Source organism: Hippopotamus amphibius, chromosome 9 (genome assembly GCF_030028045.1).
Source record: "Hippopotamus amphibius kiboko isolate mHipAmp2 chromosome 9, mHipAmp2.hap2, whole genome shotgun sequence".
In the NCBI taxonomy this organism is placed as follows: domain Eukaryota; kingdom Metazoa; phylum Chordata; class Mammalia; order Artiodactyla; family Hippopotamidae; genus Hippopotamus; species Hippopotamus amphibius.
The window spans coordinates 118,270,466-118,282,536 of NC_080194.1; the positions used below are offsets into that span (position 1 = coordinate 118,270,466).

At 52.1% G+C, this 12,071-nt stretch overlaps 1 protein-coding gene across 2 annotated transcripts in view; it reads right to left on the minus strand.

Moving 5' to 3' along the window:
- The window catches only part of ERN2 (endoplasmic reticulum to nucleus signaling 2), a 21,020-nt gene extending 9,326 nt beyond the window's left edge, over positions 1 to 11,694 (minus strand). Inside the window, exons 1-11 of one of the 2 annotated variants that reach the window (XM_057695050.1) lie at positions 11,596 to 11,694; positions 9,873 to 9,978; positions 9,484 to 9,517; positions 9,183 to 9,255; positions 4,596 to 4,668; positions 4,350 to 4,457; positions 3,962 to 4,063; positions 2,801 to 3,065; positions 516 to 594; positions 274 to 421; positions 56 to 177 (exon numbers count right to left, since the gene is read on the minus strand). In XM_057695050.1, coding sequence (XP_057551033.1) covers positions 56 to 177; positions 274 to 421; positions 516 to 594; positions 2,801 to 3,065; positions 3,962 to 4,063; positions 4,350 to 4,457; positions 4,596 to 4,668; positions 9,183 to 9,255; positions 9,484 to 9,517; positions 9,873 to 9,978; positions 11,596 to 11,679 — 1,194 coding nt within the window. In that variant the 5' untranslated portion in view covers positions 11,680 to 11,694. The remainder of the gene's footprint in view (positions 1 to 55; positions 178 to 273; positions 422 to 515; positions 595 to 2,800; positions 3,066 to 3,961; positions 4,064 to 4,349; positions 4,458 to 4,595; positions 4,669 to 9,182; positions 9,256 to 9,483; positions 9,518 to 9,872; positions 9,979 to 11,595) is intronic. The other variant, XM_057695049.1, reaches the window with a different exon arrangement.
- Positions 11,695 to 12,071: the final 377 nt, after the last annotated feature.

The following is a 12,071-nucleotide window of genomic DNA, read 5'->3' on the forward strand; positions in this document are numbered from 1 at the left end:
GAGGAAAAGGTCCAAAGGCTGCCCACCCCATGCCCTCTGCCCCTCCAGCACTGACCTCCAAGGAGAGAGCTGGGGCCTGGGTGGTCTCTGAGGGTCTGGTCCCAGAAGTCCCACTCCCTGGGGTGGGATGGACTCTTAGCATGGTGGTGTGCAGGACTGGGGGTGGCTCATGGTGTCCTGAAGGGCAGGGAAAAGTCAGTGAGTTGAAGGTGATCTCAGCCTTCCAGCTCAGAAGCTTTATCTATTCAAAATTTGAGCAGAGGGGGGTCTCACCAATGAGAAGCCACTGGCTAGGGAGGGCAACACTGCCTGAGGGGTATCTGACAGCAGTGCTAGGTGAGCCCTCTTGCTCTCCTGAGACTTGGAGTGTCACCTCATCTGTGGTGGGGCCATCCATGGGGGCCAGGGTCACTCCACGAGGCTATGGCAGAAGATGGAGAGTCATGAGTGGTGGTGGGTGGGGTTTCTCTCTGGCTCCACCCCATCTTTCCAGCCCCTCAGAGGCCCCTTCTCACCACTAGGGCCACCCCTGTGTGAACCAGTGCTTTAGAGACATAGAAGCCAGTTTCATCCTTCCCCACATACAGCGTCATCCTAAGTGGGGGAGAGGAAAAGGGGAGAAGAATGAATGACGGTGGTGAGTAGTTTCCATCACCATAGTACCCATGTCCTTGTATTGTTCCCGTCCACACTGACTCTGGGCTGGGCCATGGGACTTGCTTTGGCCAGTGAGACAATAGCAAATGTGACACAAACAGAGGCTTGAGAAATGCCTTGTGCATTGGAGCTTGCCCTCTCATGGGGTTCTCTGGAACCCTGAGACCACCAAGGGAGGAAACCCAGGCTAGTGTGTAAGGGCATGAGAGACCTTATTTAATACCCCATAGGCCAAATAGTCCACCAACGACAAGACAGATGAGTGAAGCTCTTCTAGATTGTCCAGGCTCAGCCAAGCCACCAGCTGGCTGCCCACACCAGAAAGCCACCCAGCTGACCCACAGAATCTTGAAAAATAATAAATGTTTTTTGTTTTGAAGCTCTAAATTCTGGGGGTGATTTGTTATATAGCAAAAGCTAACTGATACAAACTCTATAGTCACTGTTTCTAAATCTATTTCTAGCCCAGACCTCTTCCAAGTGCTCAATTTTCTGAAACTGAATTCATCACCTCATTCCTTACCTGCTCCTCCTCCTCCCCACTTCCTCCCCTACTTCCTCCTCCCCTTCCTCCTCCTCCCCATTTCCTTTCCCCTTCCCCCTCCCCCCACACCATTTCCTTCTCCAGTGCTCCCTACTTTTGAAAACAACAGCACTCACATGCTTCTAGAAACCTGAGCGTAATCATTGACTCCTTGCTCACAATCAGCAAACTCTAATCACCAAATTCGTACTGGTTTTTCCTCTTGTATCTCTTACCCTCCACTTATTTCCACCTCTAGTGTCTCTGCCCTGGTCCAAAGTGTCTTCATCTCTTGCTTGAACTAATGCAATATGCTGTGCCCACTTCCTCCCCATAGCTCTAAGATACTCTTCACACTGCAGCCAGTTATCTTTCTGAAATGAAAATATCATCAAATCGCTTCTTTGCCTAAAATCCTCCAGTGGCTTCTCCTTAGCCTTGTCCCAAACCCTTTAAATCAGCGGTCCTCAACCCCTGGACTGTGGACCAGTACCAGTCTATGGCCGCACAGCAGGAGGTGAGCAGCTGGCAGGCGAGGCTTCATCTGTATTACAGCCGCTCCCCATCGCTTGCCTTACTGCCTAAGCTCTGCCTCCTGTCAGCAGTGTGGTGAGTTGCATTGATATAATTATTTCATTATATATTACAATGTAATAATGACAGAAATAAAGTGCACAATAAATGTGATGTGCTTGAATCATCCCGAAACCATCTGTGGAAAAATTGTCTTCCATGAAACCGGTCCCTGGTGCCAAAAAGGTTGAGGACTGCTACTTTAAATGATCCTATAAGATCCCTGTTTAACAGCCTCAGACCTTATTCTCTACTCAGAGCTGTGCTCCAGCCTTATTTATTTTGTTAATTTAATCTGTTCCCTGGTTGCCATGATTTCTCACTCTCTTGTTTTCTTTTCATCCTTTAGGTTTCAACTTATATGTCCCTTCGTCTAGGAAGCTTTCTATGACTGCTTCCCGCCCCCAGTCTCAATTTAGGTGCCCTTCTTATACATTCCAATGACACCCTATACTTCTCTCTTCTCATCCTTTATCATACAATATTATGATTACCTCTTTACACACCTGTCTCCCCCACTAGATGCTGAGATTTCTGTAGGTGGGAACACTGGCTGTATTACTGTACTCCCAGAACCTAGCAAGTGATTGCTACGTAGCAAGCGCTCAACTAATATTAGTAGAATGAACTGAATGAGTGAATAGTCTCTGATTTTCTCAGCCTATCTCCTGGCTCCTCAAGATGGGGACACTAATGTATTTGGTGTTGCAAGGAAGGGTCACATTAAAGTTTTTAACAATCGATAAACACATAGGACCTACCAAGCAGAACAGGTGCCAGCTGTAGCACTGGGGTGGAGACATGGAGGCCCCACCTAGGTCAGATTTTACCTTATCAGTTGCTGAACAGTGGGGCCATCTAGGGCATCCTGGGAGCACATGGAGGTGGTGGTACAGGGCACTGGTTATCTACCAAACTGTTTTGAAATATTTTGACCCCTGGTTCAGCTGTACTGGTGTGTCAGGGTTGAACATCACACCTGCCCACTGGACCTGGGCTGCAACACTTCCAGAAGCTCCTCCCCAGTCCCCAGGTGTGGGCACTTACAGCAGCTGGGTGTCTAAGGCAGAGAAGTGAGTAGCCGTGTCCTGGGGGTCTGAGGCGGGCAGTCGGATGTGGCCCCAGCGGAGGGCGAGGAAGTGCAGGGTGTCCCGAGCCAGTGTGAGATGGGGTAGCTGGCGCAGGCTCTCCTGGTGCCACATGTAGATGCCCACCACGGGTTCACCCAAGTCCTGGGTCCAGAGCACCACCCCGCTTCCTGGGTCCACTGTTAGCAGCAGGCCCATGCCACAGGATGCCAGGTGGCTCACATCTGCCAAGAAAGATGGCTGCAGAGATGTGGGCAGGGAGCTCTGACCTGAGGCATCTCAGAGCATCTTGAGGTGAGGAAGCTGCTCTGAGGCTGTGCTGGCAGGAGGCCCACTAGAGGTCAGGTGAGATCACCTGGACGGTAACCAGGACATGGGAAGGGCATAGGGTCATTTTGATCAGGGTCAACTGGGCAGCTGTGTAAGACATAGGGAGTCAGTCAGGGTCATCCAAAGGCGACTCAGGTGTGTGAATCCGTCCTTGTCACTTAGGATGTGGGGTAGTCTGTCACGGTCTGGCTGCTGGTCAATCAGACATGTGGGTAACATGTGAGTCATTTACAATGTGAAGGGCGTCAGTCAGGGGTCCTGTGGGTGTCACCTGTGATGTGTCAAGGTCATCTGCATGAGTTCTTCTGTGGAATCAGGGTGGAGCCAGGGTCTGAGGGGTGGCTTAGGGCACCTTCGGGGTCACTCAGCCATGTGGGAAGGACGGTTATAATATCAAGGTGGGGGTGAGTCTGGGGGAGGTCACTTAGGTTCATCTGTCAGGGGTCATTCAACATTGGGATCAGTTAGGACATGCGGGGACTGCTCAGGGTGTGTGGGGGTTGCTTGGGGTCACTCAGGACATGGGGAGCACGCAGAGTGACCTGGCTGGGCTCACTGGGACTGTGGAGGAGTTAGGACATTAAGAGCTGCTCAAGGTACAGGAGGGTCAGGCTGGGTGTTGAGGGGGGTCACTTAGGGCTGTCCGTCAAGGGTGTGTCATTCAGTACATGGGGTCCCTCAGGAGGCCAGGCAGGTCTGAATGTGGTGGGGCTTGCTTGTGGGTACCACTCAGGGTGCCCTGAGCTGGGGACCTTGCTCCAAGGTGGGGCCAGAGAGGGGAGGCACTCACATTTCCCAGGCGAGCCATCCACAGGGGGCGCTGAGTAGCGGCGGTAGGTGGTGTTCCAGTGTAGGGCTGGCGCCCTGGGGTCGTGCATCGTGACCGTGTACTCTGGGGACGCCCAGAAGCAGGGTTACCAGGAACACCCACGTGATGCTCCTCCACCCCCACCCAGGGGCGGGGTCTTCCTGAGCACCCAGCCTGGAGGCCAGAGTCTGTGAGCATCAGGATGGCAGACACCAGGTGTCCCCAGCTCCTTGTTCAGTGCTCAGTGAAACGTTTGTTGACTGACAGAGTGATTGACTGGCCAGGACTCAACGTGGATACAATTGCCAGGCTTAAGCAGAGCAAAAGGGGGGCTGTCCAGAGCTTGGGGAGCAGCTGGGGCCTGACTCACGTGTCCGGCCAATGTAGAGGCGGGGGGTAGAGGGTCGCTCTGTGGTCAGTGTCATCTGTGTCTTCCCTGACTCAGGGTCCACCACAAACCAGGCATCCTGCTTCCGGCCTGTGGGGGTGGGAAGTGTGTCCACTCTAAAGATCCTGGAGAGGGTGTGCAGCCTGACCATGCTATGCCCAGCTGGCCCATCCTGACCTAGGTATCTGCCCCTCCTGGACCAGGACCACAGGCTGGAGAGATGCTTACCTGTATAGAAGACACCATCAGAGCTGCGACACGGGGAGGCGTGAACCAGCTCGGGGATGGTGAACGGCAGTCTCTGGGGAGCAGAGAGAGCAGAGAAACACATAAAACCTATGCGTTAGGTACAATTGTTATCACACCCATTTCCAGAGAGGCTAAGTAACTTGGCTATTGTCACACAGCTGCTAAGCAGCAGAGTCAAGCCTTGAACCCAGACAGTCAGTTTCCAGAACCCACACACTTCAGCACCATTTTTTTAGATTCCACGTATATGCATTAGCATATGGTATTTGTTTTTCTCTTTCTGGCTTACTTCACTCTGTATGACAGACGCTAGGTCCATCCACCTCACTACAAATAACTCAACTTTGTTCCTTTTTATGTCTGAGTGATATTCCATTGTATATATGTGCCACATCTTCTTTATCCATTCATCTGTTGATGGACATTTAGATTGCTTCCATGTCCTGGCTGTTGTAAATAGTGCTGCAATGAACACTGTGGTACATGTTTCTTTTTGAATTATGGTTTTCTCTGGGTATATGCCTAGTCGTGGGATTGCTGGGTCATATGGTAGCAGAACCCACACACTTCACTACTCTGCTACATGACCTCTTAAGGAGCTGCAGAGAATCCCACCCCCAGATGCCACCTGATCATGTGATCCCGGCCTGACCACCTCAGAAACACTTGCAGAGACTTGAAAACTTCAGTGGCCATGACAACCTCAGAGAGGCTGGGGAACTCGTCCAGATTAAAGGACACCCAGTAGACATGAGGACCAAATGCAAGGGGTGATCTTGGTTCAGGTTCTGGACTGGAAACAATAAAGCACACCATTGGGACACGAAAAAATTAATATGGAGTGTGGATTAGGTAACACTATCACATCAATGTTACATCTTCTGATTTTGATAGTTTACATTTAGGCTATGTAGGAGAAAGTCCTTGTTTTAGGAATACACAATGACACTTTAGGAGCAAAGGGGCGTAATGTCTGCAACTCCTTCCCAAATAGTTCAGAAAAAGAAATTTTATATATGCATGTGTAATATTTATCTATTAAGAGAGAATGATAAAGTGAAGTAATAAGATATTAAAAATTGGTGATCTGGGTAAAGGGAATAAAGAATTACTCTGTACTATCCTTGCATTTTTTCCTTATGTTTGAAATTATATCAAAGTGAAAAAAAGATCCTCAAACTCCACATACAGAGCTCTTGCCAGACAGCACCCCAGGCACAAGCAAGTGCTGAAGGAAAGAGAGTTAGGGCTTCCCGGGGGCTCAGTCAGGACGGACAACAAAAGAAGTCAACACAAACTACAGTTGGTGTGTATGGTTAGTGCTGTGATAGGGGAGCACATGAAGTTGTGGGTACCTGATGCAGACGTGGGGGACTGAAGATGGAGTGATGGAAGAACTTCAGTTGTCCTTTCATTCATTCATCCATTCAACTGTTTAATGAGCAACTATTACTAGCCAGGTGCTGGGACCCAGTTATAACTGAGACTGACCAAGTGCCTTTCTGCACAGAGTTACATTTCTGGTGTGCGAGTAATAATAAAGAAACAAGGGACTTCCCTGGTGGCGCAGTGGTTAAGAATCTGCCTGCCAATGCAGGGGGCACGGGTTCAATCCCTGGTCTGGGAAGATCCCACATGCCACAGAGCAACTAAGCCCGTGCACCACAACTACTGAGCCTGCACTCTAGAGCCCGAGAGCCACAGCTACTGAAGCCCAAGAGCCTAGAGCCTGTACTTCGCAACAAGACAAGACACCTCAATGAGAAGCCCACACGTCACATCAAAGAGTAGCCCCCACTTGCCACAACTAGAGAAAGCTCGTGCACAGCAACGAAGACCCAATGCAGCCAAAAATAAACAAATAAACAAACAAATAAATAAATTTATTTTAAAAAAAAGAAAAACCCCACACAAACTATAATGCCAGGTAGTGGTAAATGTTATTAAAACAAACAAATGCAGAGAGCTAGGACAGAGAGTGATTTGAGATGCTATTTCACGTAGAGTGGCTAGGGAGTAAGAACCCAAGCCAAGGGAGGAGTGAGCCTCAGAGACACGTGGAGGTAGAGGGCTCTGGGCAGAGAGACAGAATGCTGAGGCCACCAGCAGGGCCACCTGCAAACTGGCCTGTTTGAGATACAGCAAGGAGGCCAGTGCACTGGGAGTGGGGCTGGAGAGGGGCAGAGAGGCTGGAAGTGAGGTCGGCTGCAGGCAGGATCACAGATTGGGAAGGAGTTTGGATGTTAAATTGGGACTCAAGGGGTGAGTAGGAAACAGCTGATGGGAACGGGAGTATGTCTCACAAATATTCTGGTTCTTCTTTTGGGCTCCTGGTGGGATTATATTTCTTTTCCGGCTTAAAGTGGGCACAGCCATGAGACTTGCTTTAGCCAAAGGGAGGAAGCAGAAGGGACCATGTCCACAAGGACACTACAAGAGCCAGTATATGCTTCACCTTGTTCCCCTTTTCTGCTTTGGTGACTGAGATGCCTGGGTTGAGATGGAGCATCTAACAGCTTGGGTCTCCAGGAGACCACAGTGTACAGAGCCCCCGGGGGACCAACGTGGGTCACACGGTGTAAGCAAGAAAGCAAGCTCTGTGGAGACACGGAGTTTTGTGTGCTGCTACTGCAGCACGCTGTGGCCAATCCTGACTGAGCTGGCGAAACAGAGGCAGAATGGAGGGTTCCAGACTGTGCGGACAAGCTGGGTGAAGCCCCAGAGCTGGCAGATTCAATAAATTGATTGGTGTGAGTGTGTGCAGGTATGTGCGTGTGTGCGCGCATGGGTGCCTCGGGTGAGCGAAGAGACTGCAGAAGTGAGCTGGTCCTGCTGTGCTTTGTCAGGGCGACTGGACTTTATCCCAGGTGCAGGGGGAGTGATGTGATTGACAACCACACCTGCCCCATGAGACCCGATGACGACCCCTGGAGCTGGATGGGACTGGAGGTCCGGTCTCCACCCGGCTCTCTCCCCAGGGAGACATACTTGTTTGGATTCCATCAGTGGGCGCCCTGTGCTCTGGCTTTGTCCAGGGCTGGGATGTGGGGAGGGGACGGGATCAGGGTGAGTGTTCCCTGGTCTCCTCTCCACAGAGTCATCGTAGGCGGGCTATGTCCTTCCCCAAAGGCCTCAGCTCCGGCCAGGTGGCCCTCCCCTCAAGCCCCCCCTGGATCCTGCCCCCCGCTCTGAGCTTAGGGCTGATAAACGGCATCCCACAGGATGGGCCATAGGACACAGCACCCTGCCCCCAGCTTTGTAAGTAACCCCATTAATAAAACCTCCTCAAGCTCTCCCATGGCGGTGTGCCCCCTCTTTGCTGGGAACTTGCCTGCTTACACACTAACATTTCTCACCAATTCAGTTTCCTAAATCTCATACGTTCAAGCGTCCTGGCAGGCCTCCCACGGCACAGTCCCTGCCTGACGCTGCACTTGGCCACGTGACCAGCGTTGGCCAACGCGAATTTAGCAAATGCGATACGGTTGGCTCTCCCTTTTCGTGGGTTCCGCACCCGCAGATTCAGTCAAATGCAGATTGAAAATATGTGGGAAAGAAAAGTTCCAGAAAGTTTCAAAGAGCAAAACTTGAATTTGCCAGCACACCTGGCAACTATTTACATACCATTTACATTGTGTTAGATATTATAAGTAATCTAGAGATGGTTTAAGGTATATGGGAGGGGGACGTCCCTGGTGGTCCACTGGGCAAGACTCCACGCTCCCAATCCCGCATGCATGCCACAACTAAGAATCCACATGCCACAACTAAGAAGTCCACATGCAGCAACTAAAAATCCCGTGTGCTGCAACTAAGACCTGGCATAGCCTAAATAAATAAATATTAAAAGAATAAAGTATATGGGATGATGCATGTAAATTACATGCAAATACCATGCCATTTTATATAAGGGACTTGAGCATCCTTGGATTTTGGTGATGGGAGACTATTGGCCTGTGGATACCAAGGGATGACTATATAAGCAAAGCTTGAAAAGTGCTCTGCATTGGCCTGGTTCCCTTGTTGATACCATGTGAACAAGCCCAGGCTTTCCTGTTAAAAGATGAGAGATCCCTGGCCCAGTTGCCCCCATCAAAAGCCAGCCAACTACCAAGCAGCTTTCAGAAAGAGAGCCAGCTGACTGGCAGTGGACCACAGATGCTTCAGCAAGTTCAGTCAAGACCACCCAGCTGAGTCCAGCCTAAACTGTCATCCCACAAAATTAGGGGTTAAACTGTTTGCATTTTAAGTTTGAGTTTTGGGGTGATTTGTTATTTAGCACAAGCTAACTGATACATAGGTTTCCCCTTAAAACCCTCAGAGTCCCCTGGAGAAGGCCCCGTGATGCCCTCAGAGGTCTGACAGTCAGCCTGCTCTGCAGATGCAACCAGAGTCTCCCCACCACCCCCTTTCAACAGACCCCTCCAGACAGCCTTCCCCTAGTGCTCTCAGATTAATCCTCTGCAGAACACTTGGATTCTGACCACCCAGCACCACCCCCCCACCAGTGCTCTGGCTCCCAGAAGCCCTGACCCTCACCCATCCCAAGCACTGTAGGAAGCACACCATTAATCCCTGTTGTTTCTGCGTCCCCAAGATGTACAGGCTGCCGTCAGCTGGGTCTGAGAGAAAGGCTGTCCTGCGGGGCAGAGAGGAACAGGGGAAGGTTGGGTGCATGCCCCCTGCTTCCAAGAGGGCCCCTTCCCTCCAACTTCCCCCACCAGCAGGAGCCCACCCTCGTGAGAGGCACCACAGAGCTTCAGACCCAAATCTCTTCCCTTACTTTCAGCCTACCTGCCCCTCCAGGCAACTATGGCATCCCCATTTCCCAGCTGCCCGCTGCTTGAAAGACCACAGGTCCACTTACTCTGTGACGTACATTGGCCCCTGGATGATGGGATCTGTAGGGACAGGGACATGGGCATGAGTAGCCCCCTGCAGGCACCCCGTTGAAAGGCGTACCTCATATTGATGCTTACTGTGTGCAGACACCAGGCCAAGCATTTTTCACGAGTGTAATGTTATCCTCCCAAGAACTCTGTGAGGAAGGGTTACCCTTGGCCCCATTTTACAGGTGAGGACATTGAGGCTTAGCAAGGTGAAGTGACTTTCCCAAAGCCACACAGCTGGTAAATGGTAAAGCTGCCTGCAGACACCTGCTTATTGGATTCTAGACCCCATGGTCTTATCCTCCACACCAAGGTGACCTCCCCCAATGTGAGATCCAAGGAGGGAGGAGTGACTGCCCTTGCTAACCGTCTTTCAGCGTCCACTTCAAGTCCCCTGTCTGCTTGCTCAGTGCGTGGAGACTTCCATCGAGGGTGGACACGAACAGGAGGTTCTCCGGCGTGAAGGTCTGAACCTGCAGTGGAAACAAAGTCACCTCTTCTGAGAGGCCCCGGGACCACCCTAGTGCTTGCTCCAGGCAGGGCTGGCTGTGACTCCCCTTACCCCAGAGGGCAACAGAGAAAGAAGGAAGGATGATTGGGGAAGCTGCTGGCTCCACCCACGGAGTTCCATGACCCTAGAGGGGGGTCACGCTGGGAGCTGGGGGGCCTGGCTCCTTTGCAAAAGGACTTCAGTGACCCTTACAGCCTCCCTAAGAGATTGGTGCTATTCTCACCATTCTACAGGTGAAGGTGACTAAGGCTCAGGAAGGTTAGGTAATTAGCCTAGAGCCATACAGATAAATGGCAGAACTGGGACTTGAACCACTGTCTCTCTGGTTCCAGTGCCTGGTCCCTTTCTCCTTTGCCTCACTGTCTGCCTCTCTTGGGATGACCCATTCTGCCTCCCCAAACCGGCCCAGCTGCTTTTGGTGCCAGGCTCCAGCGGGCCCCCTGGACCAACGCTGGGGGTGGCCAAGGGAGGGAGGGCTGGTGCTGCCCTTGCGTCAGGCCCCTGCTGGGCTAACTCACCTGCTCCAGCCCTTCCTTGAGCAAACAGGGTGGGGCTGAGCTCCTAGCAGGAACCCTAACATCCGGGTGGCCTAGCCGCGCCCCTGCAAAGGCCACATCCTGCTCCAGGACCCTCAGATTTGGGGCCAAGCCAATGGTTTTGGAGTAGTCAAGAAGCTGCCTTCTGGCCCTCTCTTTCCCTGGCCTGTTTTATGATCTGCAGTATGGCAGGAGGGAGAGTGGTCTGGAGAAGAAGCTGCAGACTGATTGCCCACAGTTGAGTTTTGCTTGACCATCCATCATGTTTAAAATTTTACTTATAATTAGCTATCAATTTTAAAAAATTGGAAAGATTTCACTTTAAAAAAAATCAAGATTTCTCATTTTTCTCATGTCTAGTTTTTTTTTTTTTCTCATTTTTTCTGGAAACACCTGATCTGGCCACACTGTGCTCACTTTCCACTTGGCAACCATGGGGTGGCATGAGCAGTTGCCTCTATGATCCCAATAACTGTTCTAGGGTCTCCAGGCTGGACACGTGGATTCTAGTCCTGGCTTTGCCTTCTCACTGCATTTCTTTAAGATTGCACTTTTCCACTCTGGGCAGGACTGGACCAGATCTCTATACCTCCGGCTTATTTATCCCAGAGGTTGTGAATCCGGGGTCCAGTCACAGGTAAGGGGGGAACGCTGTGATCCATCTGCATTTGTAAAACTGGGTGTGTGGCAGTATTTCTCGACAGAGGACCTTTAAGTTGGTCATTAGTTCCAAAGAAGCAAGGGTTCCAGAAGTTTCAGGAGGCCAGGCAGGAAAGCGAGGGCCCCCTCCCTCCACCCGGACCCCCACGCTGCAGGACCCGTGGGGCGTCGGGTCTACCTGCGCTCTTCCACGCTGCCGTGTCTCTCCAGCTCGTGGGGCAACTGGTATCTCCCCAAATCTAGGAGTTGTTCTCTGGCCAGGGGCGGACTTGGGGCCACCCGGACCCGGGGGAGGGCGAGACGCCCCCTGTGGCCCCGCCGCGCCCCCGCCGTCTGCGCCCCCGGACCCGACCTCGGAGGCTCCGCGTCCGCGCGCGTCTCACCTGTGGCCCGAGCGTCCCGAGCAGCGCCGCGAGCCTGAGCAGCAGCGGGAACCAAGGGCCGGACTCCCGGGCCGCGCTCGCCATAGCCCGCACAGAGGGCAGCCACAGGCCGGCCCGGTCCCTTGGTGCCTCCAGGGGAAGGCACGGCTCCCGCCGGGCAGGAACAGACTCCGCCCCGGGCTGGGCCAGTTGGGCGCGCAGGGGCCGGGGCGCAACCTCAGCGCGTGTTCCGCTCTTTCCTCCGCCCTTCCCGTCGCACTCACACCTGCATCCCCCCCATCACCCCGCAAGGGATGACGCTGAGCTTTCCTGGAAAAGGGATTTTCCCGACGGAGGCCCTTATGGAGAACGCACCACCTGCCAAGTATTGTACCAAGTGCTTTACATCCACCATTAACTCGTTGAATATCTTCACGGTTGTTACTATGCTGGTGGCCTCTACTGAGAAATGACAAACTACAGATTAATTAGTTGAT